We start from the raw sequence: 27452 nt of genomic DNA, 5'->3' as shown, positions 1-27452 counted from the left end.
GAGTGACCAGGACGGCAAAGCAGCACCCAGCACCCCCTCCCCCGCGGCAGTCACCCCACCAGCTCCCAAAGTGCGGAGGGGGCATTTCTCACCCAGTGTCTGGGGACCACTGCCCCTCCCCCACTTTTGACAACTTCAGGACAAGCCCCCTCCCAAGGAAACGCTCCAGGCAATGCCCCCCACCTCTTTGGGGGGCATAAGGAAGAGGCCAGAGGAAGCCACTCCTCCCACTCTGCCCCCGCCTGGCCTGCTGGGTTTAATGACCCTTCCGGGTCACCCCCGGTGGGGGAGGGGAGCAGGGCAGGCCTCCACCCCACGGCTTGAGGGGGCAGGTGGGAACCCCGGAGCCCCTCTGGGCCAGGCCAGGGCCCCCTCAAGGCTGCCATTAACCCTAAACTGGCAGCGCCCACCCCCTCCAGACCCCTCCCCCCAAGAGCCCTTTGTCCTCGGCCCCTACCCCCACTTTATGACAGCCCCCTGGGAAAGGCATTCCCAGGCAGGGACCTGGCAGGGATGGGGGGTGCTGAGTGGTCGTTAGGAACTGGCTGGAGGGGGGGGGGGGGGGGGGGAAAGCGGGCCACGCCCTCCCCCCCCCCCCCCATGCCTCTGGGAGAGAGAGGTCACCCGCTCCGGCCGGGCCGGGGCTTGCAAAACACGGTTATTTAAAGAGTTGTGCAAGCCTGGGGCCCGCGGGTGGCGAAAGGGGCCCCTCACTCCACGGAGGGAAGAGAAGGGGGAGGGTGGGGCAGCAGGCTGGGGAGGGGGCTGGCGGGGTGGGGAGGGGGCGGCCCGGAGGAAGTGGGAGAGGAAACACTGAAGAAGAAATAAGACGACAAAAACCCCAGCCCGGTTTCAAACGCTTCTTGGAAAGCGGCGGATTTGCATGGGTGGGGGGGCAATCCCTCGGCCCGGGCGAGTGAAAAACGGAAGATTATTGACAAACGCGCTGCCGAGGTCAGACGCTGAACGTTGGAATTGACAAACGCGCGCTCCTCGCGCTTCCTGCGCCCGCTTTGTGTCGGGGGGCCCTGGACGGGGGAGGGGGCTTTCCCCGGGGATCCCCTCCGGAGAGCCGGGGGCCCGGGTCGAACCCGCCCCCGAGCGCCGGCACCTCGGTGTCCCCTCCAGGGGCCGCTTTCGGCCCGGAGACCGACACTTTATAAATATACCGTCCGGGCAGGGGAGGGTCACCAGGGAACTGCCCTCCCCGGCCGGCGCTCCCACTGCTCCCGAATAAAACACCAGATTCCGAGGCGAAAAAAAATGAACTGAATCCGGGGCGCAGCCCCCCGCGCGCGCCTGGAGACCATTTCCTTCCGCCAAAGGGGGAGCGCATCGGCGACCCCCGATCCACCCCGAGCGCGAGCACGCCCCTGTGCAACATGGTAGGTGATGAGGTCAACAGGAGGGTGCAGAGAAAAGCACCCCAACTCCTACCGCTAGGGTCGCCTTCCCGACGCTTGACCCCCATCCATATCCCTGCCCACTTTGGGGACCCCCCGCACCCCGGACCGGAACCCACGATTTAAAAGGCCATCACCCCCAACCCCAGCCTCACCGCGCCAGGCCCGCTCCCGGGGCGCATGCCCCGCGCCTGGCGTCCGGCCCAGCCCCGGCAGCGCCTGGCCTCCCGCCCGGGCCGCAAGCTGCGAGCTGCTGGCTCTCGGCCGCCGCCGGGTTTGTGCCGCGCGCGGACTCACCTAGCCGCGGGCCCAGTCCGCGTCTACACCCCCGTCCGACCGGATTGGTAAAAGTCACCCTGCGCGCGGCCTCCCCCGCCCCTCCCCTCCCCCCCACCGGCGCGCTCACCGCCGGGAAGACAAATCACCGGGTGACAAATCGCTCTCAGATGCAAATACCTCGCGGGTGATTCAGCGCCGCGGCCTGGGACGCGGGGAGGGGTCTCGCGAGGCCCCCTCCCCCTTCCCGGACGCCCCTCGCACCCCCCCCACCCCCCTGCGCTTGGTGCGAACACGCAAGACCAGCCCAGGGGTCTTGGGAGGGAAGGGCGAGTGGATGGAAATTTCCCAGTCGCGGGCCCTTTAAAAGATAATGCATAATAAAAGCCAGGGGAACGCCGCCGCGGAGGCCCCGCCCCCGGCCTAGGGACGGTGGGCAAAGTGTGCGCCGCGGCCCGGAGCGCACAGCGCGCGGAGGGCGCGAGCGGGACTGGGAGCGCCCGAGCGGGAGGAGGAGGAGGCTGGGGCGCCCCGAGCCGGGTCGGGACCCTCCTCCCCATCTTACCGAGCACCTGGGACGGACCCGCCAGGCTCGACGCTGCACCTCTGTCTCTTAGACTCGAGGGACCCGGCGCGAGCGACCTGGCCGCCTGCCCCGAGTCGAGCCACGGTTTTCACGTCTGTAAAATGGGGATTAGAGACCCGAAGCCGCAAAAGGCTACGGTGACCAGAAACGGGGGCGGGGCGGGGCCGGAGGGCGGAGCCGGGGCCGGACCGGGGGACGTCTCTCGGTGGGTCAAACGAGTGGGTGGGGCCGCGCGTCCCGGGGCCGGGGCGGGTGTGGGAACTGCTCGCCAAATCGAGACGATCCCTACCACCGACGGTCACCGCCCCCTGAGAGCCTGACAACTCACCTAAGAGGAGAATACGAGAGCCTCGCTTTAGTAATCATTTCATAATTTCCATATTCTGAGCGCTCGGGTTCCTGGCCATTTGCCCAAGGCAAGGTTCAGCGCTCACACCTCTAGGTAGTGGAGGTTCTGAATGTCCCCATTTGGAAGAACCGGAAACGAAGGCACAGAGCAGGGTGGGGCAAGGTCCGGGTGGGGGTTTGCTCTCTGCTTGAGGGGGCTAATCGCGGGGGCCCAGGCTGCAGCCCAGATAGGAGCCTTTAGGAGCATGGGGGCCGGCAGGGGCCCCACAGAGGGCGCCCCTTCTCAGGGGTCCCCACTGGGTGCGACTAGGGTCCCTCATCTTGAGTGTTGGGGTGGGATCTTGTGCAGCGCCTCCCCTCCACTAAAGTACAAAGCATTGCCATCTTCTGGGGGGGGGGGGGGCCTGCTGTCCCATATCGGCCTCCTCCCCCAAATTGTAGGTCCATTGTTGGGGGAGTCCCAAGCCCAGGAGACAGGTCTAGGGCCCAAGTCCTGCCCACCCCCTGGCAGAATCCCACAGGGCTGCCTGCAGTCTAATGGCAGCAGGTGGCAGGGAGGCCTCCACCTTTAGGCTGTTAAACACCCAGCCCCAGCTGTTACCCGCCCCCCCCCCCCCACACACACACACATACCTGAGGGAGGGGCCCAGAAGTCTGCCTGGGGAGGGGGAGTTTAGAGACCCAGGTTAGCTGGGGAAGGAAGCCATCCATAAAGGGCCAGGCCCCAGCTCTGTCTCCAAAGTGCAGGGGAGCCCCCTCCACACCCAGAAAGAGCCAAACAGATCAGCATGCACCCCTGCCCCACCCCTCTGGTGCCTTCATTCCCTCCATCTGTACAGTGGATCAATATTAATTCATTCCTTGCATAGCAGGATCCCCTGAGAGCAGGAGGGGTGCTACCCTCTCCCCATTTTCCAGGGAAAAGCTGTAGTCCACACCCAGCTAGATGCTGCTTCCCAGAGGTGCCCTGCCCAGGAGGGTGAGGGACTGGCAAGATTCCCAGCTGCCTTCCCATGAGGGTGCCCTATTTTTAGCCCAGGGAGGGAGCTGGAAAGTGATACACAGCCTTGCGGGCTCTGCTACTGGTGGGCAGCAGGCCCAGGTTCCAGCTGGGTCCTGGCTGTGTGATTTTAGGTTAGTTCAGACACCTCTCTGGTCTCTGTTTTACAACCTGGAAATTAGGCACAGCAACTCCCATCTTATAAGGTTTCTTGGCCAGACCATCCTGTGGGGCCCCTGTGTGTTTTGGACAGCCCCTGGGGGGAAAAGCACAAAAAACAGGCTGGTTCCTACCCAGCCCTCAGCCCACCACTCAACCTTTCTCCACCCTGAGAGGGCCGTTGGCTCAAAAATTCACCTAGATCTCAAACTGCCTCCCTCCCCACATTATTCCTGCTCAAATCGATCCCCACATCCGAGCCTTTGCACTGGCCATGCCCCCACCTGAGGTGCCCTTCCCACATCACCTCATGACCCCTGCCTTCTCCTGCCTCAACTGGACCTCAGCTCCCTGGAGGATTCTTTGTTGACCCACCAGCGTCGGGTGGGCCCCATGACCCCATTGTCACATCGTTCTGTTTTATCCTCATCCAGGCACTATTTCAAGAGAGCTGTATTTTTTTTTTTAATTGATTTGAGAGAGAGAGGAAGGGAGAGAGAGAGGGAGAGGGAGAGAAAAACATCAGTCGGCTGCCTCCTGCACACCCCCTACTGGGGATTGAGCCTGGAAACCTGGGCATGTGGCCTGACCAGAATGGAACCAGCAAATCTCTGTGCAAGGAAGGAGGCTTAGCCAACTGAGCCACACCAGCCAGAACAGAACAGTTGTATTTATTGAACCTACTCAGCCTTGTCCACAACTGTGTCTCCAGCCCTGAAGCTGAGTCTGGCACGTAGTAGGTACTCAATAAATGTTGGTTGACTAAATGAATTCGTGTTCCCTCTCTTCCTCTCACATCATACACCATTTTTGGTGTCTGTCTACACAGAGGTGGAGGGCAAATTGAACTATTCACCATATACGTCTCAATTTTTTTTAAGAAGCCTGGAGTGGGGGTATGGGGCACAGCCAGAAACCCCCACCCCTGACCTGCTATCATTCACACCTGGCCTCAGGTTACCTTGTCCTTGTGAGCCAAGTTCCACGAACATGAAAATATAATCTTTTTAAAATAAGAAGGAAAATCACCCTAGTCAGTTTGCTCAGTGGTTAGATCGTTGGCCAGTGGACTGGAGGGTCGCCGGTTTGATTCCAGTCAAGGGCATTTAACTTGTAACTCGGTTTTGTTTTGGACTGTATCCCCAGCACAGTTGGGACGCCTGCGGGAAGCAACCAATCAATGTGTCTCTCTCACATTGATGTTCCTCTCTCTCTCTCTCTCTCTCTCTCTCTCTCTCTCTCTCCCTGCCTCCCTCCCTTCCACTCTTTCTGAAACCAATGGAAAAAATATCCTCAGCTGAGGATTAAACAAACAAACAACAACAATAAAAAGAAAACTGAATAACATCAGAATGCACTCCTGCCCCACCCCAGGCAGGTGCATGAGTCTCCCTGTGGCTCCATTTGCCCCTCTGTTGCAATCAGGAGTACATAATGAATTTTGCCTAAATTATATTTGCCTTTATAGCAACACAGTTGTAAAATGTAATTTTTAAAATACAGTGTTTTTTCATGGAAGAGGCCCACGAGACAAAAGTTCCTAAGACCCTGGAAATGAATTGTGTGGCTCTGCTTAACCTATTTTGCAGCGGGGAAACTTTCAGCCAGGGTCCAGTTTGGGATACCTATGAGCTCTGTGTAGTCCACCCAGGGAAGCTAGGACTTTCCGTGGGGTGCGCGCGCCACCTGCCGGGAACCTGCGGAGCTGCAGTCTCGGGGCAGGACTAGCGCCGTCACCCGCGGCTCCCGTCTGGGGCCGCTAGGTGGCGCTGCATCGCCTGAAAACCAGTTTGCTGGGTCCGATGGGGAAACAGGCCCGCTGAATGTTTTTCTCATGTGTAACATAGCGCCTTGTGGATGCTCCATGGTGGAGTTGCTAGGTAAAATGCAGTACTGAGCCTAGCTGGTTTGGCTCAGTGGATAGAGCATCAGCCTGCGAACTGAAAGGTCCCAGGTTCGATTCGATTCTGGTCAAGGGCACATGCCCAGGTTGTGGGCTCAATCCCCAGTAAGGGGCGTGCAGGAGGCAGCTCTTTTTTTAAATATATTTTATTGAGTTTTTACAGAGAGGAAGGGAGAGAGATAGAGAGTTAGAGTTAGAAACATCGATCAGCCGCCTCGTACGGGGGATGTGCCCCCAACCCAGGTACATGCCCTTGACGGGAATCGAACCTGGGACCTTTCAGTCCGCAGGCCGACACTCTATCCACTGAGCCATACCGGTTTCGGCTGGGAGGCAGCTCTTTCATTGATATTTCTATCTCTCTTTCCCTCTCCCTTCCTGAGATCAATAAAATATACTTTAAAATAAATAAAATACAGCACTGGTTTTAAATTTGAATATCATATAAACGAGGAATAATTTTAGGTATATCCCAAATATTGCACGGGATATACTTATGCTAAAAATTTTTTTTCATTGTTTATCTGAACTTGAAATTAACCCCTCTTCCTACCCACCCAGACCCCTGGGGCTACCGTGGCCCTGGGCTCATCCTACCCCTCCCAGATGGTCTGTCCTGTCATATGACCGGTCCTGGCAGCCCAAAAGATAAGAAGACTAGTCACAATAATTAAATAATACATTGAAAGCCATCGCCACATACCTTGGATCATATTTCTCCCTGCTGAGACGCTTCCCATGACTCCCATAAACCTGGGGAACAACCCAACTCACCCCTGCTGTTTGCAAGGTTCCCCCCACTTCTCCCTCCTCTATCTCCCTTCCTCAGGGACTGAGGTCTCTGGTCTTGAATGTTGGGGTAGGGTCTTATGCAGCCCATCTCCTAAAGCACATAGCATTGCCATCTTCTCGGGGGCATTCCCCCAAGTTGCCCCCATTTTGCAGGCCCAGGGGAGCTGCCCCCTCTCCAGGGCCCAAGTCCTGCTCACCCCTTGCAGGATCCCAGCCTCTAGTCCCAGGGCTGCCTGCAGTCTAATGGCAGCAGGTAGCAGGGAGGCCTCCACCTTTAGGCTATTAAACACCCAGCCCCAGCTGTTACCCACCCCCCACCCCCCACACACACCTGAGGGAGGGGCCCAGAAGTCTGCCTGGGGAGGAGGAGTTTAAAGACCCAGGTTAGCTGGAGAAGGAAGCCATCCATAAAGGGCCAGGCCCCAGCTCAGTCTCCAAAGTGCAGGGGAGCCCCCTCCACACCCAGAAAGAATCAAACAGATCAGCATGCACGCCTGCCCCACCCCAGGCAGGTGCATGAGCCTCTCTGTGCCTCCATTGCCTCCTCTGTACAATGGGTCAATATTCATTCATTCCTTGCACAGTAATTTTGAGGACTATATTTCCCTCTGTTATAAGGTCCCTTCCAGCCCCACCTCCCTGTAGGGATTTCTCAAATCCACCAGACATATCCTGTATCGGGGCCTTTGCACTGGCTGTGCCCTCCATCTGGTGTGCCCTTCCCCCACCTCTGAGTTCAGTGCACATTCCTTGGCCTCACCTCTTCCAGGAAGCTTTCCTGGACTTGTTCTAGTTACTTACAATGGGCACACATTTTTCCTTCATAACCCTTCCCACTACTACCACACTGCATCTCTCTAGGAAGGTTGCCACTTACCCTGTTGCCCGCAAGACGGGGGGACCTACTAGTGGAAGCAGGGGCTGTTCGCTGCTACTGTGCGGCCCCCGTCCCTACCACAGAGCCTGGCCCACAGAAGGGGCTCCAAAAACAGCGTCCACCTGAATGGATGTGAAGATAAGCTAAGGGCACACCCTGCATCTGCAGTTTTAAAATGATTCCTCTTTCTGAATGTCCCTTTCCATCCATTCACTTCATTTAAAAACCTTTTTTTAAATACTGGGTGTACCGGTTAATAATGCGGATTTTTTTTCAATAGCTGGAGTTACACATATGTTGATACATATGCGATTTGATATGTATGCTATTTTGTTGTATTGCTCCTTCAGATGACCACTTGTTCTGATCGATGGCACAAGCACTTTCTGAGCAGCACTTCGAAACATACGAAGAAGTGGAAAATTGGGTCTCTGAATGGTCTGCCTCAAAACAAGAAAAGTTCTATTGGGACGGTATCCACAAATTACCTGAGATGGGGGAAATGTGTAGCTAGCGATGGACATTACTTTGCATTTTAAAATGGCAGAACAGGCTGTTATTATTGCTACCTGGAGGCTGGGAAACCTCCCTGGGGCACAGGCCATGGGGCTGCTGTGCAAGGGGCAGGATTGATCGCTGTGTAACAAACTGGCCCAGACAGAGGGTCTCAGAACTGGGGATAACTTTTTTAGTTATTGGTTTTATTTTTTTTAATGTTTTTTTAATTGATTTCAGAGAGAGGAAGGGAGAGGGAGAGAGAGGAATATCAATGAGACAGAAATATTATCCATAGGCTGCCTCCTGCAGGACCCCTACTGGGGATTGGTGGGCTTTATTGATTGATTTGGGGAGGGGGGATGGACATCAGTTTGTTGTTTCACGTATTTATGCATCTGTTGGTTGATTCTTTTTTTAATATATATTTTATTGATTTTTACAGAGAGGAAGGGAGAGGCATAGAGAGTTAGAAACATGGATGAGAAACATCAATGAGCCACCTCCTGCACACCCCCTACTGGGGATGTGCCCGCAACCAAGGAACATGCCCTTGACTGGAATCCAACCTGGGACCCTTCAGTCCGCAGGCCGATGCTCCATCCACTGAGCCAAACCAGTCAGGGCTGTTGGTTGATTCTTCTATGTGCCCTCACCCGGGATTGAAATCCCAGTCTGGACGTATTAGGGTGACCGCTGTAACCAACTCAGCTACTTGGGCAGGGTGTGTTTGAACTTTAATATCGCTGACAATGGGATGAATCTTGCGATTGTACAGTTAACCGAGTGAAAACGTCTATTGGGGCTTCCTGGAAAGTTCCAGTCGGTGCCAGCATCAAAGTATCTTCAGTGTCAGGACATGCAGAAATAATAATCACAACAACAGCAACAACTGCAAACATCACAGCCAATTTGTAACACACGTTACAAGAGGACAAGACATTTTCACTAAGATTATCTTGGACAAAAATGAAGATATTAATAACAGAATAACGGCAACTGCTGTTCAAGCAACACCTGTTCCAGAGGGGGGCCCACCTCGATTCCACCAGAGTCGGCTCAGAGAGGGGCAGCATGTTCCCTCAGGACGCACAGCTGGCACCGCCCTGGCCGGCTGCTTCCCGGCTTCGACCTCCTGGGGTCGCGAAGGGCGGCCGGGCGGTGCAGCTCCGCGTGGGCGGGGGGCGGAGAGACCCGAGGGTCCAGACCGCGGGGGACGTCGGGGGCGCCTGGAAGCGCCGGAGCAGACGCGGCGCAAGGCCTGCCGGAAGTGCGAGCCCAGGAAGGCGTAGAGCAGCGGGTTCAGTGCGGAGTTGCTGTAGGACATGCAGTGCGCCCAGATCTTCAGCGCGTAGGCCGCGTAGCTGCGAGGGTGCCAGGAGCCCGACGGGCCCAGTGCCTGCAGCACCAGGAACACCTGGATGGGGCCCCAGCAGGTAGCGAAGAGCAGGACCACGGCCGCCACCAGCCTTGACACCTTGGCCCGCACAGCGTCCGCTCGCTCCGCCAGCATCTGCCCCTGGGGGTGCAGGGGGTGGGAGGAGGAGAGGCTGTGGGACCTTCCCTTAGAGCTGCCCTCCTGGGCCCCTCAGATTCCCTCACGGGGTCACCCCCTCAGATTCCTGAGATGTGCCTCCCCACCCCCCACTGTGCCCATCCCAGCCTGGCTACTCCTCCCACCCACCCAGCGGCGCACCTGCCGGGTGCTGTCTGCGGGCGCCGGGCTCACACCGGCCCGGCCCAGGTGGCGAAGCATGGCCCCATAGCAGGCACAGGTGGCGACCAGCGGCAGCAGGTAGAGCGCCAACAAGTTGTAGAGCGCAAAGGCGCGCTCCAGGGCGCGGCTGGGGAAGGCCTCGCTGCAGTAGGTGCGCGGCCCGGGCGAGAGGCGGTGCAGGGCGAGCACCGGCGCCGACACGGCAGCGGAGCCTGCACCACAGGCGCAGCTGCAGACCTTGCCGGGGGACGAGGGCCAGGAGGGGGCCCGGGCCCTGGCCTCCCAGGAGCCTCCCCAGTCTGCGCGCTCAGCGCTTCTTCGCAGGGAGCGCTATGGCGCGCATTTCCCGACGCCCAGAGAGAGATGGCGAGAAGGAAGGCGCCCAGGGCACGGGGACTTGTCCCCCCACCCCGTGTGCTCCCGCGCTGCACTCACCCACCCAGATGCCCAAGCTGACTGACAGCGCCAGGCGGGGCGTGCGGCGGTGCAGGGCGCGCAGCGGGAACACCGTCACGTACCAGCGGTCCACACTCATGGCGGTCAGAGTGGCACACGTAGCCTGTACGGAGACCTGGGAGGGCCGGGAGCTGGGCGTGGGCCGCCCCCATCCCACTCCCCGCCTGGTCTGGGGCCTGCCTTGTCTGTGTTCACATTGCGGGCCCCCTCCCCCCACACAAATGTCAAAACAGGGCGTGTCCTGGGAGGGTCTTTGGGGACACAAATTGAAGGGTCAGGAGAGGGGCGATACCAGAGAGGACCCCAGAATAGTGAGGGCTTGAGGGCGCCATTGGGGGCCTTCTGAGACCCAGAGGCTGAGGCAGGGAGAGGCAGAGCCATCCTAGGGACAGGTGGGACAAGAACCGGGATCCCCCTCCAGTGCTCATCTCCAACACCCAGTGCCTCTCTGTGGCCTCTCCTACCCATTGCTGGGGTCCTCCGCCCCCACCACTGGGTCCAGGCTACACCTCCTCCCAGCCTATCCACCAGCTGATTCACCCCCAACCCACTTCCCCCTGTGCCCCATTCTCCCTATTGCACCCACCTGCCCACACCCAGACCTGCCCCTGGCTCCCCAGCCCACAGCCCACCTGCTGAATGTAGTTGACAAACTTGCACATGAAGTCACCCAGCACCCAGGCAGGCAGTGGGTAGAGTAGGGCGGTGAAGGGCACACAGCACAGCAAGAAGGTCATGTCTGTGGCTGCCAGGTTGGCTGCAGGCGGGAGATGTTCGGGCTCTGGACATGGGGCTCCGGGCCTCCGCCGCCCAGCGCTTCTGGCCCAGCTCCCTAGCACTCACCTTTGTCTGAGTGACCAGCAGGGCAGCTCCAGAAGGCCCCCTACATCCTTCAGTCTCCCCCTTTTATATTTCAAACATCCCCACACCGGCTTCACAGCTATTCAAGCTTCAGTGGGCCCCGCTCACCCCTGTCTGGGCTGGGAGAGCCTGAGCAGGCCCCTGTCCCTCTGAGCCTCAGTTTCCTCCTCGGCAAATCGGAGACAGTGGTGCTGGCCCAACACCCACCATAGAACGGAGAACGCGAACTGAGCACTCGCCTGTATGGTAGGCCATCCCAGGACACCAGGGTGCAAACTGAGCCACTGTGGCAGAAATGGCAAACTGGGGGCCCAAGGACCAAGCAGTCCCTCCCCTCCACTGCTCTTATTCATCGAATACTGTGTCAGAGACCACATTTCAGCCGGACATCTTCCTCGAGGGGCAGGGGCGAGCTCTCCAACCTTTTAACTGCTGCGACTGCATGAACCCTCCAACGCCAGTTTGCGACCTCTAGCCTAAGGCACAGGGCCAACAGGGAAAAGAGCGGAGACCGGCGGGGGAGAGTCCTCTCTGGGAGGGCCCGGGGCACCGCTAGGGGGCGGCCCCGCCATTCCCTCGGGGCGACAGGGGGACTGGCAGACGCGCAGCGCAGCGCCGAGGTGCTCACCTATGTAGAAGTTGGTCACCGTGCGCATCTGCTTTTGGCGGCAGATGACGAAAATGACCAGCGAGTTCCCCGTCAGGCCGAGCAGCATTAGCGCGCCGAAGAAGAGCGGCACAAGCCAGGCGTCCACGGACCGCATCGCGGGGACCGGGCCGTCCGAGGCGTTGGCGCCACAGCCCGGACAGCCCGAGGCGTTGGCCAGCGCCCACCAGGACGCATTGGGCCCAGACTTGGCCCAGGCGCGCATGACTTTGCCGCCCTCTTTCTATCGATCGCTCTCCGGGAGACACCGGTTTGGAAGGTGGCTCCTCCGGACTCAGCGGCGCCTGTGCTCTTGCTGCAGCCGCCTCGCATTTATACCCCATTCCCGCCTTGTCCCCGCCTTCCTGCCTGTCCTGCAGGCGCTCTCCACTCCTTCCGCTGCCCCTGGCCCTCCGCTCTCCACTCCTTCCCCTGCCCCTGGCCCTCCGCGCGCACGCCCAGCAACCTTACCCCCATTCTCTCCTCCCCCTGAAGGGCAGGGGGAGAGCACTGGAAAAGAGGGACTGAGGGAAGGGTTGGGGCAGAGCGGGATGGGATGGAGTAGGCTGCTGTGCAGACTGGAGGGACCCACCCTGACCAGGGGGTATGGACTCACTACCCAGGTTCTGGCGGTTAGAAGATGCCTCTTCTTTAAAGAACACAATCTCCCTGGATTTGGGTTGCTGCAAATCAGACCCCTCCCAGCTCATGGGCAGCTATTGGCAGACGCCTGTACCACTGGTGGTAGGTGCCCGGTGGTGGACCCTGTTGTACCTGAAAACCCACACCTAGAAATGAATCCCATAGACTAGCCTAGGTACCAGGATGGTTGTCATTGTGGAGTACTTGGCAGCAGAGAACAAGATGCTACCATTTGTATAAAAAGACTAAAATAGGGAAGAAATGAATAGCTATGCACAGGCATCAAAGCACATCAACTCGGAGAAACCAAGATGGCGGCATAGGTAAACACAGGAAATTGCTGCCTCCCACAACAAATTCAAAAATACAACGAAAAGACAAAACGGACATCATCCAGAACCACAGGAAGGCTGGCTGAGTGGAAATTCTACAACTAGAAGGAAAGAGAAAAACACACTAAGACTCAGAGGAGGTGCGGAAGTACAGAGGTACGGAGGCGCACCTGGCAAGGGCTGGCAAATGAGGATGCGGCTATCTTTTTGAATTGGGAGGGAGTCACAAGCCCCTGACTGCTCTGAGCTCCAGTTCCGGGTAAGTCTCTGGGGACCTAGACTCATACGGGGAGAAACCGGACTGTCTGGCAGCAGGCAGAACTCGGAACTCCAGGGCGGCTTTCTCTCAAAGGTGCTTGCAGCGATTACCAACACAGGGAAGCATAAAAAATGAGGAGACAAAGAAACAGGTCACAAATGACAGAAATGGAGGAAAGCAAACGACTGGATATAGAGTTCAAAACCACACTTTTAGGGTTTTTCAAGAACTTTCTAGAAACTGCCGATAAATTTAGTAAGACACTCAAAAAGATTGGTGAGACCGCCGATAAATGTAGTGAGACCCTCAAGAAATCTAGTGAGACCCTTGAGGTTATGAAAAAGGACCAACTAAAAATTAAGCATACACTGACTAAAATAAAGGATATTATGCAGAGTTCCAACAGCAGAGTAGAGGATCGCAAGAATCAAGTCAAAGATTTGAAATACGAAGAAGCAAAAAACACCCAACCGGAAAAGCAAAATGAAAAAAGAATCCGAAAATACGAAGATAGTGTAAGGAACCTCTGGGACAGCTTCAAGCGTACCAACATCCGAATTATAGGGATGCCAGAAGAAGAGAGAGAGCAAGATATTGAAAACCTATTTGAAGAAATAGTGACAGAAAACTTCCGCTACCTGGTGAAAGAAATAGACTTACAAGTCCAGGAAGCGCAGAGAACCCCAAACAAAAGGAATCCAAAGAGGACCACACCAAGACACATCATAATTAAAATGCCAAGAGCAAAAGACAAAGAGAGAATCCTAAAAGCAGCAAGAGAAAGACAGTTACCTACAAGGGAGTACCCATACGACTGTCAGCTGATTTCTCAACAGAAACTTTGCAGGCCAGAAGGGAGTGGCAAGAAATATTCAAAGTGATGAATGCCAAGAACCTACAACCAAGATTACTTTATCCAGCAAAGCTATCATTCAGAATTGAAGGTCAGATAAAGAGCTTCACAGATAAGGAAAAGCTAAAGGAGTTCATCACCACCAAACCAGGATTATATGAAATGCTGAAAGGTATCCTTTAAGAAGAGGAAGAAGAAGAAAAAGGTAAAGATACAAATTATGAACAACAAATACACATCTATCGACAAGTGAATCTAAGAATCAAGTGAATAAATAATCTGATGAACAGAATAAACTGAGATTATAATAGAATCAGGGGCATAGAAAGGGAGTGGACTGACTATTCTTGCGGGGGAAAGAGGTGTGGGGGATGCGGGAAGAGACTGGACAAAAATCGTGCACTTATGGATGAGGACAGTGGGGGGCGGTGAGGGCGGAGGGTGGGTGGGAACCGGGTGGAGGGGAGCTATGGGGGGAATAAAGAGGAACAACTGTAATAATCTGAACAATAAAGATTTAATTTTTTTTTAAAAAAGCACATCAACTCTCTCCAGGGGGGAGTACAAAGAGCCAGGTGGAGAGGAACGTTTCCTTGTTTGCCCTTCTTATACCTTCAAAGTTATTCTGGAGAACTGAGAATAAAAACCAGGGAAGAGAAATCCATGTGGGATGGTAAGAGGAACAGGTTAGATGGAGATAGAGGAACTGTGTGGGGGCAGCTGCTGAGGTGAACGGGCCTGAGGGAGCACTCAGCAGGTGGCTGGGCCTTCCAGGTGGGGGCTCTGGGGAACAGCAGCAGCTCATGGACAGGCCAAGGGCCCAGGAGGTTGGAAGAAAGTGCAGTCCAGACTCTCTGGGAATGAGGCCCGGTCAGGTCAAGGCTCAGGCTGCTTATCCAGGACTGGCTCATGTATCGAGCAGCTACTCATCATGGGCCCAAACAGGAGAGCAAGCATTTGTAGCCCCAGAGCCTCCTCCCCACTCTTCCTTCTCTCCTGATGTATAGCACCATTAATTTCTTTTGCATCTTTGCACATTTATCTACATGAAGGCACATGGTATAAGCTCTTGGGGAGGGGGGGGGGGAGGGTGGTCTTTGAATTGTTCCTTCTCCTTTTTTGTCTCCTCCCTCCGTTGCTTTTTTTTTTTAAATTTCCCCACCACCATTTATCCCATCTATGCCCTCTTCCACCTCCACCCCACCCCCACACCTACAACCTCCCCCGTTGCTCCTTCTTTTAAGATAATCGGGTTATTTGTTCTGTACAATTTGCACCCCACTAGATCTGGCGGGTTGCATCCCGGTGGTGTAGGTTCCCCACTTTCCTTGTAGTCTGAAGGGTGGAGTCTGGATGTTCGAGCAGGTTTAATTCTGTGCTCTAAGTCCTCCCATGGCTCCCCAGTGCCTTTGGGACCAAAACCAGAGCTGTCATCACAGAGCCACTGGACTCAGGGGTCTGCCCCTCCCCTCTACCTCTATTCCCCTTGCCTCCCACTCATCTCCCTGCTCTGGCCACTCTGCATTGGCTATTTGTTCCACCCAGAGGCTCCTCTTCCTCTCCCTGTGGGTGAGGGAGGGGTCTGTCTTGGTCACTGCTGGGTCCACAGAGCCCAGAGGCGGCCCCATGAAATAGGAGGCATCTGTCAAATGAATAAACCCCAAATGGCAAAAGTGGTGGGTGCTGACACCCTAATTTTTTTTTCAGGTTTTTTTTTTTTTAGTCCTCACCCAAAGATATAAGTGTGTTTTTAATTGATTTTTTTAAAGGCAGAAAGGGCGAGAGAAACATCCATTGGTTTGTCTGTGCCCACACTGAGGGTCACCCCCCCCCCCCCACAAATGTCCACTCAATGCACACAGGGCATGTCCTGGGAGGGTCTTCAGGACCCACAAATGAAAGGGTCAGGAGAGGGGTGATACCAGAGAGGACTTCAGAATGGTGAGGATTTTTAAAAATATATATTTTATTGATTTTTTACAGAGAGGAAGGGAGAGGGATAGAGAGTTAGAAACAACATGAAGAGAAACACCCATCAGCTGCCTCCTGCACACCCCCTACGGGGAATGTGCCTGCAACCCAGGTACATGCCCTTGGCCAGAAGCAAACCTGGGACCTTTCAGCCCACAGGCCAACGTGCTATCCACTGAGCCAAACCCCTCAGGGCCAGAATGGTGAGGATTTGAGGGCACCGTTAGGGGTCTTCTGAGACCCAGAGACTGAGGCAGGGAGAGGCAGAGCCATCCTAGGGACAGGTGGGACAAGAACCCGGATCCCCCTCCAGTGCTCATCTCCAACACCCAGTGCCTCTCTGTGGCCTCTCCTACCCATTGCTGGGGTCCTCCGCCCCCACCACTGGGTCCAGGCTACACCTCCTCCCAGCCTATGCACCAGCTGATTCACCCCCACCCTCAACCCACTTCCCACTGGGCCCCATTCTCCCCCCTGCACCCACCTGCCCCCAGGCTCCCCAGCCCCCTCTCCCAGCCCACAGCCCGCCTGCTGGATGTAGCTGACCTCGGGATTGCACCCGCCACCTGGGTGTGCGCCCTGACTCAGCCACCACCTGTTCGTGTCCGGGACGACGCTTAACCAACCGAGCCACACCGAGCAGGGCCCGACGTCCTCATTCCAGAGGTGAGTAAACTGCGGCATGCCGCCGGTGCTCGGGGGCTACACTGCCATTAACGACAGGGGGGAGCTGGGGGAGGAAAAGGCCGTGGGTGCCCGGGGAGGGGAGGGGAGCGAGTCGTTCCTCCGTCCCTCCCCGTTACCCAGGCGTCAGTTTCCCCTTCCCCGGGGCTGGCGCCCCGCCACGCCCGCAGCCTGGGTTTGTGGCCGCCGAACCATCACCCCCGCACCCCCTCATTTTTTCAGTTTCCCCCTCGGTCTCGCCGGGGCTGGGTGCCCCCTCCCACCGCAGCCCGGGGTTTGGCCGCCTTCCTGGCAGCGCCCCCGCCCCGCACGGCCAGCCCCCGAGATCCGCCCCGGCCCGCCCCCCGGGTGGCCGTCACTTCCTGCCCGGCCCGCGGAGGCCTGGCCGGTGGCGGCGGCGGCGGCGACCTCCGAGCCATGGTCGCCCTGGAGAACCCCGAGGGCGGCTCAGAGGAGGCGGCAGCGACAGCCGGGGTCGTCCCGGGCGGGCGGCGGACGCTGTGAGCGCGATGGGGCGGGCGGGGCGCGCCCTCCCGGGGCTCCGGGGCTCCCTTCCCTCCACCTCCCCGCCAGCCCAGCCCCAGCCCTCCCGCCCCCTTTCCTCGGTGACACCTCCAGACGCCGGTGGGAGCGGGGGGCTTATTGTTTCCGCGTGTTTCCCTGGGAAAACCCCATTTCCGACCCGCGGGGTATTGCTGGGGCGGAGGGCGCACCCCGGCGGGGGGTGTGAGGACCCCGGGGTCCTGGAGTCCCAGGTGCCGACCCGCCTGGGGTCCCGGGAGCATCTGTGAGCGCTCGGCTTGGGCGGCTGTGTGGTGTCCGCAGGCTTTTGTCTGCGCGCGGGGTTTCTGTCCCCAGACCGGGCGCTCACCCCACAGCCAGGGCTGGCTCCCCACCTGGATTATCAGCGCCTTCCTGGGGGCACGGGGTATATGGGTTTATCTCCGGCTACAAACCCAGCTTAACCGGGGGTGGAGGGGCTTAAAACCCGGTCCACCGGAGCCCGCCTGTCCTCGGAGGGAGCCTGGAAGCCGGTGGAGCGCACCCATATGGGTGTAGACACCCCTCCCCCATGTGAGTGTGGATCCGGTGGGTCCCAGATTTCCTTTGAACCCTGGAGTTTAGGCAGAAACACCAGGGTTCAAAGGGTGTGGTCCACCGGTCCCGTGCCTCAGTTTCCCCACTTGTAAAATGAGATAACAACAGTGGCCTCAGAGTGGCTGGGGGTCAGTGACCCTGTGCCCCCTGAGGTGCCCAGCACAGGAGTGTCCATTCTTTCATTATCTTAAACATCTTATTATTGTAATTTTATTATTATTTTTAAAGGATTTTATTGTCTTATTATATTTGTTATTACTTTATTGTTATTTATTATTAGCTTGTGTTATCTAATCTGGGCATTTACCTGAGGCCTTACTGATCTCTACATATATCGGTATTTACCGGGATGAGAGATAATACTTCTTTTAAGAGGCCTTAGCCTGGGTATTTACCTGCCAGGTGTGTTACTCTGACCTGCACGGAGTGCCCCTCACCTCTGTGTTTTGGGGGGTGAGGCCACTGCTGGGTGGCCCCACCCAGCCTGAGTCATCTCTACCCTGAGCCCTCTTGGTTTCCTGCTAGGGAAGTAGGTTCCTCTCTTGCCCATCCCTGAGGGGGGTGGACAGGTCAGAGGAGTTGATTTTGGCCCAGGGCAACAGTGTCAAAATTCCCCATTTCAGGGAGCAGAACTGGGGGCAATAGGATCTGGTCCTCCCAAACCCAACCTGACTTAGCAGCTGTTCACCATTGGGCCTGCCCACTGGGCACACATTTCCTGAGGACTGCTGGTCCAGGAAGCCTCGGGTGCCCGCTCTGGATCCTCAGTCTCCCCATCTGTAGAGTGGTCTTTTGGGTGGCACAGAGAGCAGATGAACAGCTATTGAGCACCCGCTGTGGGCCCGGTGTTGGGGACACAGCAGAGACCAAAACGACGACTTCGTCATGTGTCCTCTTTGCACAGGTCTAGCAAGGAAGGTGAGGATTAAGGAATAAACACACACATGGGCCGGCTGATCTTGGATGCCAACTGGTGAAGCATGCAAACAGGGCTGATTGGGCTAGTGGGGGCTGAGGCGGCTTCTGGGGAGGTGACATTTGAGCAGAGGCTAGAAAGAGCTGGGAAAGGGTGCTTCAGGCATAGGGCTCAGCACATGCAGAGATCCTGAGGTGGGTTGTTTCTGGCCAGTTTGAGGCACATGGAGGGAATCCATGTGGCTGGAGCAGAGGAAGCCCCCAGAGGAGAGATGGGGTTGGGCATTGATGTTTTGCCAGGTAGAGATAATTTTCTATAGAGTTTACACTGATAGTCAACACCCCTCCCCCCAGCCTTTATAACAAATAAGAATTACTGGGAAACTGTGCCCTTCCCCCTTTATGCCTTGTCCTCTCTGTGTCTTGAGTGGAGGGACCCAGGCACCCCGTAGCCACATGTTTCTTATCTCCTGCTGGAATCTGGTTGAAGTTAGCAAGCTTGAATGGATGGTGGACTCATTTGACAGTGCTCAGCTCAGCACTTGAGGCCCATAAGAGGGTAGTAAGCCCCCTGAATGACTGGGGACAAGGCAGACAGGGTCTCCAACACCAGGTCAAGGAAGAGCTGGGCCTTTCTCTGACAGTGCTAGGGAGCCACGGGTGGTGGTGGAACAGGGGAGGGGCCTGTTGGGTCTTAGCTAGGTGGGCTTTCGTCTGAGGAACCCACCACAGATCTCTGTGAACCCACAAGTGAAACAAGAGGCTTCCTTTTGTTGTATGTGGGGGTTCTGTTCAGACTCAGGTTCAAATCTTAGCTCTGCTCCTCCTCTGGGGGTGCCAGGAAACCCTTTTTCTCAGAGAGCCCATGCCATAAGGGCTGGAGCTCTCTCCCTGAGTCCTGCCCTGCTCTGATGTCTGATAGCTCCCCCCAGGATGTGGCTTCTGTTATCTGCCCAACCAGGCTACCATCCTGGACTCTGTCCAGCTCCTGGAGTGGAGACCGAGGCCCTAGAGCCCCAGGGAGGCCATGGGTGAATCTGGAGGTTGGGGTGGGCATGCTTGAGCCTCGGGAGTCAACTCTCAGGTCGGATCCTGTGCTGACTTGATATGTGAATGCTCACCCTCGGGATGTTGCTATGATCATTGGTGTGGCTGAGGGGGGGAGCTCCCCATCACAGGAGAAAACCAAGCAGATGGGGGTTGGGATGCCAGGGGAGGGTGCCTGTCCCAGCTTCTCTTGGCTTTGAATGTCCTCTCCCAGACTCACAGGCACCCACAGGTATTTTCTGGGACATCTGATGCAGCAGTGTGTGTGTGTGTGTGTTTGAGCACCTACTGTGTGCCAGGTTTAGCTGTGAGTGCCCTAGGAGAGGATATGATCTATTGGGAGAGGTGAGGAGTCATCAGTGGAGAGTAGAATGTATGGTGATCCAAAAACCAAAGCAAGAAGGTATTAAACAGAAGAGGTTGCAGTCTCACTGAGGAAGTTTCAACAGAAGCCAAAAGGAAGTGAGCCAGTGAGCCATTCGGAGTCTAGGGGACTGTGTACCAGGCAGAGGGCACAGCCAGCACAAAGGCCCAGAGGTGGGACTGTGCCTGGCTTTTTGGAGGAGCAACAGGAGATGACAGGAGTGAATGAGGGAAGGTACATGGGGAGGGGGATCCTGGCACCCCAGACATTCAAGGGCCAGAGTCCACTATTGCCCCGCACCGTGAGGGTTTCTGAGCCCAGCAGGGACCAACCATCCTGTGGTTTGGTGTTGTCAGGGACTGACCAGAAAGCCCCCAAACCTTCTTGCCTTGAGGTTTCTATCCGAGAGCCCCCTGCTGCTCCTATGCACCTGGCCTTCTGGTCCCCAGCAGGAGGCTTGGTGGCCCTCCTAATCCATCTCCATAGTTAATGCCATTTGCTCTGAGGAGGGCAGATTAGCTGGAGGGGGGCACCCCAGCCCCCTCCCTGGTCCTGGTCCCTGGGCACATTGGGGAAGCTGGGCTCAGGCGAATCACGTCTTTGAGAAACTCCCAGAGGATGGTGGTGCTCAAATCCGTATACTCTGGGCCTCATCAGCCTGCAGCTAAAATCTGGAAACCTGGGGGAGAGGGGAGCAGCTTTTCTCAGCCACCCACCTGATGTGTGAATTCAGGCAAGGGTCTTCTCTGAGCTTCCGTTTACTAATCTGTCATCACAATTATGCCTGCATTTCGGGTGATGTGACGATGAAACAAAAATGTTACGGGTCCAGGGCTGCATACACGGCAGGGGGTGAGCTGCCGTTGCTGAGGGGGACCAAGCAGGTGAGGACTATGGTAGAGTGGCAGTGGTAGGGTTCTGCCTGGGCGTCCTGGCCTGTCTTGGCCCTGAGGACTGCTCCCCGCCCTAAACCCTGGCCCACAGGCACCTCTCGGGATGCCTGCCCGCCCTAGCTGGCTCCCAAGTGAAGAGGTTCTCGGCCTCCAAGCGGAAGCAGCACTTCATCAACCAGGCCGTGCGGAACTCAGACCTTGTGCCCAAGGCCAAAGGGCGGAAGAGCCTCCAGCGCCTAGAGAACAGTGAGCAGGGGTCAGGGGTCAGGGGTCAGGGGTCCCTCCTGGGGGTTCCGAGGTCTCCGATGAGAATGGTATGCATGTTGGAATTATCTGCTGCCCTTACCATGGGCCTGACCCTGAGCTGGGCAATCCTGGGACTGGGCCAGAGGGAACTTGAGGCATTGGAGCCGGGGCTTTAAAGGGTGTGTAGGAGTTCAACTAGGCAGGGAGAGGTAGGAGGACTTCTGGAGGCTGGATGGTTTCTGTACCTTCTGGGAGAGACAGTTGGAGTGTGGAGGTGGGGAGGCTGGTACAATCCAGAGAATAAAACCTATAAATAAAGAGAAGTTAGAGTGTCAGCCCAAGTACTGAAGGGTCTCGGGTTTGATTCCCGGTTAAGGGCACATACCTGGGTTGCAGGTTCAATTCCTGACCCCAGTCAGGGTGTGTGTGGGAAGCAACCAATAGATGTGTCTCTCTCACATCGACGTTTCTCTCTCTCTCTCCCCCTCCCTCCCTCCCATTCTCTAAAAATCAATGGAAAAAATATCCCCATGAGAATTAACAAAAAATATAAATAGAGAGAGAGGGAGGAAGCCTGGAGGGCCCCAAATGCCACACCCCAGCTCAGAGACCATCTGTTTCCGTCTAGCCCAGTACCTCCTGACCCTGCTGAAGACAGACGGGGACACACTTGGTCCGGAGGATGGGGACCTGGCACCCCCCGCAGCACCTGGCATCTTTGCGGAGGCCTGCAGCAATGAGACCTATGTAGAGGTGGGGCTCCCTGCGCTCTCGCTCACTCCCTCTGCTCCAGCCACACTGTTTCTGTTCTGGCTCCCACCCCCAGGCATTGCCTGTGCCAGTGCCTCCACCAGGAGTCCCCACCTACCTCTGGTCCCTTGATGGATGCCCCTTCAATCTGCCTCTGGGTTCCCCAGACCAGGCTGGAACCCCACACCCCACCCCAGAACCTCCCAGCACCCATGATTCATCTGCTCATCCATATAGCTACCCCTCCCCAGACAAGCAGGTCTTCAGGCGTCCCATGAACTAAACTCCTGGCGGGTCCTGTGGGCAGAGGTGTCCACAAGGAGTATTTCCATACACTTGGTGGCCCGCTGTGTGCATTGGCCAGATGGGGAAACTGTGCCCCGAGATGCACCGTCACTAGCCCAGCGCCTGCCTGCCTCTGTTCCAGGTCTGGAATGACTTCATGAACCGCTCTGGGGAGGAGCAGGAACGGGTCCTCCAATACCTGGAGGACGAGGGCAAGAGCAAGGCCCGGAGAAGGGGACCTAGCCGGGGGGTGGACCGGAGGAAAGGTGCGGCCTGCATGGGGGGTGGGGGGGCCCAGACTTGTGGATAGGGGCCTGGCCTAGTGTGTGGGGCGGGACTAGGACAGGTGGGGAGGAGCCCGGTGGGGTGGAGCAGGCAGTTTGCTTCAGCTGCTGCCCAAAGCCTTGGACTCTTGCAGAGGACCCAGCCTACACTCCCCGAGAGTGCTTCCAGCGCATCAGCCGGCGTCTGCGAGCCGTTCTCAAGAGGAGCCGCATCCCCATGGTGAGTATCAGGCTGGGCCCCCACCTGCCTGTCTTAACTTTTCAGTTGGGGGTGGCACGAGGGCACCAGTTACAGAGTGCACGTGCTGCAGTGGAAACAGGGTGGGATACACACCAGTGTGATCAGAATGCAGGGCCCAGGGCTGGTCAAGGGTGGGAGGGTCATGGGCAATGAAGGTGGGCACTGCAGGATGTGTAGGAGTTCACCAGGCAGAAGGTGCAGGCATTCAAAGATAGGAAGATTTCTAAGTGCCTGGAATTCTTGGCACTCGTTACGTAGCCTCATGTTGCCGATCAGAGGCCACATTTGAACCCAAGGCTTTGAGCACTGGAAACTGTCCTGGGCATGGGGGTGCCTGGCCAGCCTGGCCCAGATCTCAATGTCAGCCTGGCCCTGGGCCTATATCTCCTGCAGGAAACGCTGGAGACCTGGGAGGAGCGGCTGCTGAGGTTTTTCTCAGTATCTCCCCAAGCCGTGTACACGGCCATGCTGGACAACAGGTGACTGGTGGGGGCAGGTGCAGCAAGCTCCCTCCATGTGTGCCATGACTCCAGCCGTGGCCATTCACCGCCCATTCCTCCACAGCTTCGAGAGGCTCCTACTCCATGCTGTCTGCCAGTACATGGACCTCATCTCAGCCAGTAAGTGCCCGGCAGCTCTGGGACCCTCCCAGTGAGCCAGTTCTGCCCATTCTGCCCACAGAAACCGAGGCTACCCGGGATCTGTTTACTCAGTGGGAGGCCTCTGGGGGCGTGGGGGGAGATAGCCTGAACAAAGCAGTGGTGATGGAACTCTGCGTTAATTCATCAGAGCCCCTGTGGTCCCGGCCTCACACAGGGCGATACTGTGGACACAGACCCCACCTCCATCCACATCTTCAGAGCCAGAGGGAGAGAGGGGCCTATGTGAGGGTGATGAAGCTGAGCTTCGAGGGGACCCCAGTGTCTGCAGGGTCCTCATTTAGCCATACTCCCCTCTGCTGTGCCACACATGACTTCTGGCAAGTGCCCCTTCTTGGGGCCTGTGTCCCCAGTTATAAAGGGGGTGCGGGTGGTCTTGGGACACAGCTCTCTAGGGATGGTGCTTGTAGGCCTTTGCTGTCTGTCTCGCTGTTTCCTGCCCAGAGTCGCTTAGGAGACAGTTCCCATGGCAACCCCAAGATGGTTCATCCACATGCTTGTCTTTGTTCTCATAGATCAGGATGGATGGGGGGGCTTGCCTGGGGGGTGCTTCTCTGCTGGAGTCCAGCTGTTGCCTGAACACAGCGGAGGAGGGGCCCTGGCAAGATGGGGAGCAGGAGAGAGGCAGAAGTCTCCAGGTGGGACTGAGCTTCAGAGTCACCCCTAGGGTAGGGATGGAAGCAGGCGAACTGGGAGGAGGCAGGACATTTGTTCCAGGCTGAGCGTACCCTTGGTCTCCGGCCTGTGTATCTCAGTGCATCAGTCTGAACATGGATAAGGAACAGAAAGGATGAAACGGTTGCAGATGGAAGTTCTCAGGGATTTGGAGCCGTTATTGTGAGCCTGTTACGGTCAGCCAGACCCCAAGTGCCGGCTGGCCCTGCCTCTTGCATTCTTTTCATTCTTGCCCCACTTGTCACCTCTTGCAGGTGCCAACCTGGAGGGCAAAAGACAGATGAAGGTCAGCAATCGACATCTGGACTTCCTGCCTCCTGGGCTGCTCCTGTCCGCTTACCTGGAGCAACGCAGCTGATGCCAGCCTGCCCGCCCCTCCCCCCCTTCCCTTCAAGATCCCCTATACCTCCACTAAAATGTTTGTTAATTTTAGAATTTGTCATGCTGCCCCCCTTGGGGTGGCACTCCCACCCTAGCCCCATCCCATCCCATCCCATCCCAGCTCTTCCAGGTAAATGCTGGCGCTGGAGCTGCTGTAGACTATACTGGGCCCGTAACTCCCTGCTCTGGTACTTGTATTTGGGTGGAGAGACCTTCAGTCAGCTTCCACAGCCCAGTCTGAAGCTTACGCAAGGAGGGAGAGGCTAGGTTTTTATCACTTTTAATGAATTCGGGATGATGTGTTGTAGATTTTTAAATTTTCCTTTTGGGAAGAAAAACCAAATACGCCAACTGATAAATTAGGGGCTTTGTTCTAGTCCCTGCTTGACTTCCCTCCCAGTTTTTGGCTAGAATTGGGGGGTCTCTGGGGTGCTGCCCCTCACTCCAGGAGCATTACGTGTTGTGTGTGCGTATGCGTGTTATTATGCATGCTGGTGTCCTGCTACCCAGGACAGCAGCTGTGTCTTAAAGGCTGGTTTTACCCTCTTTGGAATGTGTGTTTCCTCCCCGGGTGCTTTTTGGTGGCTCTTGGGGCCCTGCCTGCTCTACAACCCCTCCCCCCATCTTTTCTCCTCTCTTCATACTGGGAGTCTGGGACTTCCAGCCAGAAGCCTCCACCCTCCCACTGCCAACTTCCCCTCTCCATGTTCTCTCACCACTACCCCATCCCCCAGCCTGACCCTGGTCTATAGCTTTGAGGTGTTACCCTGACCTGGGCCACAGAAGCAGGCCTGGGGGACACCCCTCCACACACTGCCGTATGTGTGGCTAGTTGCGCTTTGGGAAAAGTGAAGAATTCAATAAATTTCTGGTGCTCTGGTCTCCAGATGTGGGATTTTCTTTTGGGGCAGGGCGGGAGGCACAATAGGTGCTCAGGATGTGCTTGGGTCCTGATCACTGAGGGCGGTGGGTCTGGGGGAAGAGCTGAGTTGCTCCTGGAGGGCGAGGCAGGTGGTGGGGAGGCTGCTGGGAGCATCCGGGCGTTGGCTCTGCCATCCTGGCCCTTCCCGGATGTCCAGGCTCTGCCACTTCCCAGTTGTATGACCTCCAAAAAGTCACTAGAGTGAGGTTGGCTGGGGTAGATGGCACGAAACACCACACCCCGCAATGAAATAACCCGCACGGAGGCTGAAAACAACAGGGGCTTGTTGTCTCCCAGTTCTGAAGGCCAGCAGTCCCAACTCAAAAGAGTCCCAAGACCTTGCTTCCTCTGGAGGCTCCGGGGAGGGTCCTTCCTACCTGTCCCAACTCCCAGTGGCTCTGGTGTCCCTTAGTTCCACCTCCCTGAAGGTGGAGACTCTACATTAACTATGGGGATTTCTGCCCAGGAGGTTTGTCTCTTCTCCCCCATGTATGGATTTATTCAATCATTTTATAGCAATGTGGAGGCATGGGTATTTACTTCTACTTTGGATTAGAATGCAGTACTACTTAACTTTGTTATAGAAATGATTTCAAGTTTGGCTCCCGTGTCTGTCTGTCTCTCTTTTTTTATTGATTTCAGAGAGGAAAGGAGAGGGAGAGAGAGAAACATCAGTGATGAGAGAGAATCATTGATCGGCTGCCTCCTCACTGGGGATCAAGCCTGCAACCTGGAAATTGAGCCCGAAACCCAGGCATGTGCCCTGACTGGGAACTGAACCATGACCTTCTGGTTTCATAGGTTGACACTCAACCACTGAACCACACTGGTGGGGCCCCTGTCTCTCTCTTTTTCCCACACTAACCCCCTGCAACCTTCCCCGCTCCCCTACCTCCCGCCTCAGGCCGTCACTACCCTATGGTCTGTGTCCATGGGTTATGCATATAAATTCTTTGGTTAATTACTTCCCACCCACTCCTGTGGGGTTTTTATTTCTTGAGCATGATTCTGACTTTCTGCCATTACATGATGCCCAGGCTGGGCTGGTGTGTTTCCCCAAGGAGTCCAGTTCCTTCTATCGGGGCACCGTGTTAGAAACCAGTGGACGCTGGGTGCACTGTATTCCATTTTAACATGCATTTAAATAGTTTTAGACACTAAATAACAGAAATCCAAATGGCCAGTACAGAGGACGGACAGAAAGAGATATTTGAGCAACAAGCTTGGAGGTCCCATCTGTAAAGGGGACCCATCCCTGCTGGAAGCCGGTCCGTCCTTGCTGCTTGACACAGTCGCTTCAGGGAAGAAATACCTGCACAGCATATGTTTCAAGGGACCTGGCGTATATGGCATACTGTTCTTAATATGTTTGCTCCCCTTCTTGGTGCTATGTGTTTTAACCAAGGCCACCTCTCCGAGAAAGGTTGTTTCCCCAGGTAGGGATTTTCCCCTGAAGTTAGGGAGGGAATAAAACCCCTTAACTAAATGCCAGGCGGGTAGTTAACTATGAACAATCACCCTTAAACTACATAATCTTTACACCCTGGAACGGAGATAAGAAACGCCCTAACCTTTGGAATAGAAATTGACAGGATTAAAATCAACTGGTATAAACTGGTATAAATACAGATGTAACAAGACAATAACCACCAGAACTTGACTAGAGATCCTGGCTAGGCTGCTGATCAACTGAAGGCTGTCTCCGTGTCATTCCTTCTTCGCCGACTCCGTCCACACCTTTGGGGACCCCTGGACCTGCTGGGGTTGGACCCCAACACATCCCCAGGTTCCCAGAGGACAGGATTGGGTCTCAGGGAGTGGGCTGTGTGGGGTTCTTCTTGCCCCTCTTCCCCAGCTCGGTTCCCAAGCTGCCTGGCCTCCAAGCCTTTGTCCAGGCCTTGCCTTCCGCCTGGTGCACCTTTCCCTGCAATCCCAGGAGGTAAGACCTCCCACACTGGCGCGGGTCTAGCAGGAATAGCAGCAGCTTTTTGGAGGAGGAAGTGGGAATGGGGTTTGAACCCAGAAGGATCCTCAACTGGATAAGTCACCTCACTTCCCCCACCGATGAACAATACAAAAGCAAAGCAAACACAGAATGGAACTAACCAGCTTTGGAAGGAGTTAGAGATGGGGCCTGAGGTTGGGAGGGCCCTCGACTGAGTAAGGCACTTTCTTATCCAGCCTCAGTTTCCCCACCCACGAGTATTAGAAAAGCAAAATAACGCTTCACGAGTCTGTGTAGCATTCTTGTGCAAGGGCCATGCTCATCTTTTCTGTAGCGTCCCAATTTTAGTGCAGTACTGCCGAAGCCAGCATTAGCGAGGGGCCGAACCTAGGGCTATTTACAGGGCATATAAATACTTTCCACTGAGGGCAACCCATCTGGATACGATATTAGTGCAGCACATAACGGGACCTCTCCCTGGAGTTGA

The 27452-nt window shown here is 56.3% G+C and overlaps 3 protein-coding genes and 1 non-coding gene across 9 annotated transcripts in view; 1 reads left to right on the top strand and 3 right to left on the bottom strand.

The window, feature by feature from the left end:
- The window catches only part of ARID3A (AT-rich interaction domain 3A), a 40706-nt gene extending 38291 nt beyond the window's left edge, over window positions 1–2415 (bottom strand). For 2 of the 4 annotated variants that reach the window (XR_004968340.1, XM_036314177.1), the window contains exon 1: window positions 1559–1665. The gene's annotated coding sequence lies outside the window, so the exon portion shown is untranslated. Of the gene's footprint in view, window positions 1–1558; window positions 1666–1700; window positions 1782–2244 lie in introns of those variants that run through there. The other 2 variants (XM_036314178.1, XM_036314179.1) reach the window with 2 other exon arrangements.
- Window positions 2416–8540: 6125 nt separating this feature from the next.
- On the bottom strand, window positions 8541–11775 carry KISS1R (KISS1 receptor). Its single transcript, XM_036315287.1, is given in 6 exon segments — window positions 8541–9015; window positions 9017–9358; window positions 9536–9768; window positions 9992–10127; window positions 10645–10769; window positions 11502–11775. Coding segments are annotated over 6 exon segments (1197 nt in total). The 5' UTR covers window positions 11746–11775; the 3' UTR covers window positions 8541–8898.
- Window positions 11776–16252: 4477 nt separating this feature from the next.
- Window positions 16253–24984, top strand: R3HDM4 (R3H domain containing 4). Of its 3 annotated transcripts, none has more exons than XM_036313687.1 (8): window positions 16605–16760; window positions 20669–20823; window positions 21452–21576; window positions 22001–22124; window positions 22277–22362; window positions 22777–22862; window positions 22948–23003; window positions 23972–24984. In XM_036313687.1, exons 1-8 carry the CDS (start codon window positions 16678–16680, stop codon window positions 24073–24075), a joined length of 819 nt encoding a protein of 272 aa, XP_036169580.1. In that variant the 5' UTR covers window positions 16605–16677; the 3' UTR covers window positions 24076–24984. The 3 variants fall into 3 exon arrangements, with proteins under 3 accessions (XP_036169579.1, XP_036169580.1, XP_036169581.1); XM_036313688.1 differs by lacking the exon at window positions 16605–16760 and adding an exon at window positions 16987–19552; XM_036313686.1 differs by lacking the exon at window positions 20669–20823 and having other exon boundaries at window positions 16253–16760.
- A 2246-nt stretch (window positions 24985–27230) lies between these two features.
- LOC118659406 lies at window positions 27231–27335 on the bottom strand. Its single transcript, XR_004968538.1, has one exon. It is a non-coding gene; the product is annotated as a U6 spliceosomal RNA (small nuclear RNA).
- Window positions 27336–27452: the final 117 nt, after the last annotated feature.

The sequence above is a fragment of the Myotis myotis genome, unplaced genomic scaffold (genome assembly GCF_014108235.1).
Source record: "Myotis myotis isolate mMyoMyo1 unplaced genomic scaffold, mMyoMyo1.p scaffold_m19_p_6, whole genome shotgun sequence".
In the NCBI taxonomy this organism is placed as follows: Eukaryota; Metazoa; Chordata; class Mammalia; order Chiroptera; family Vespertilionidae; genus Myotis; species Myotis myotis.
Note: the sequence above shows the minus strand (reverse complement) of the source record. Positions and strands in the feature narration are given on the sequence as shown.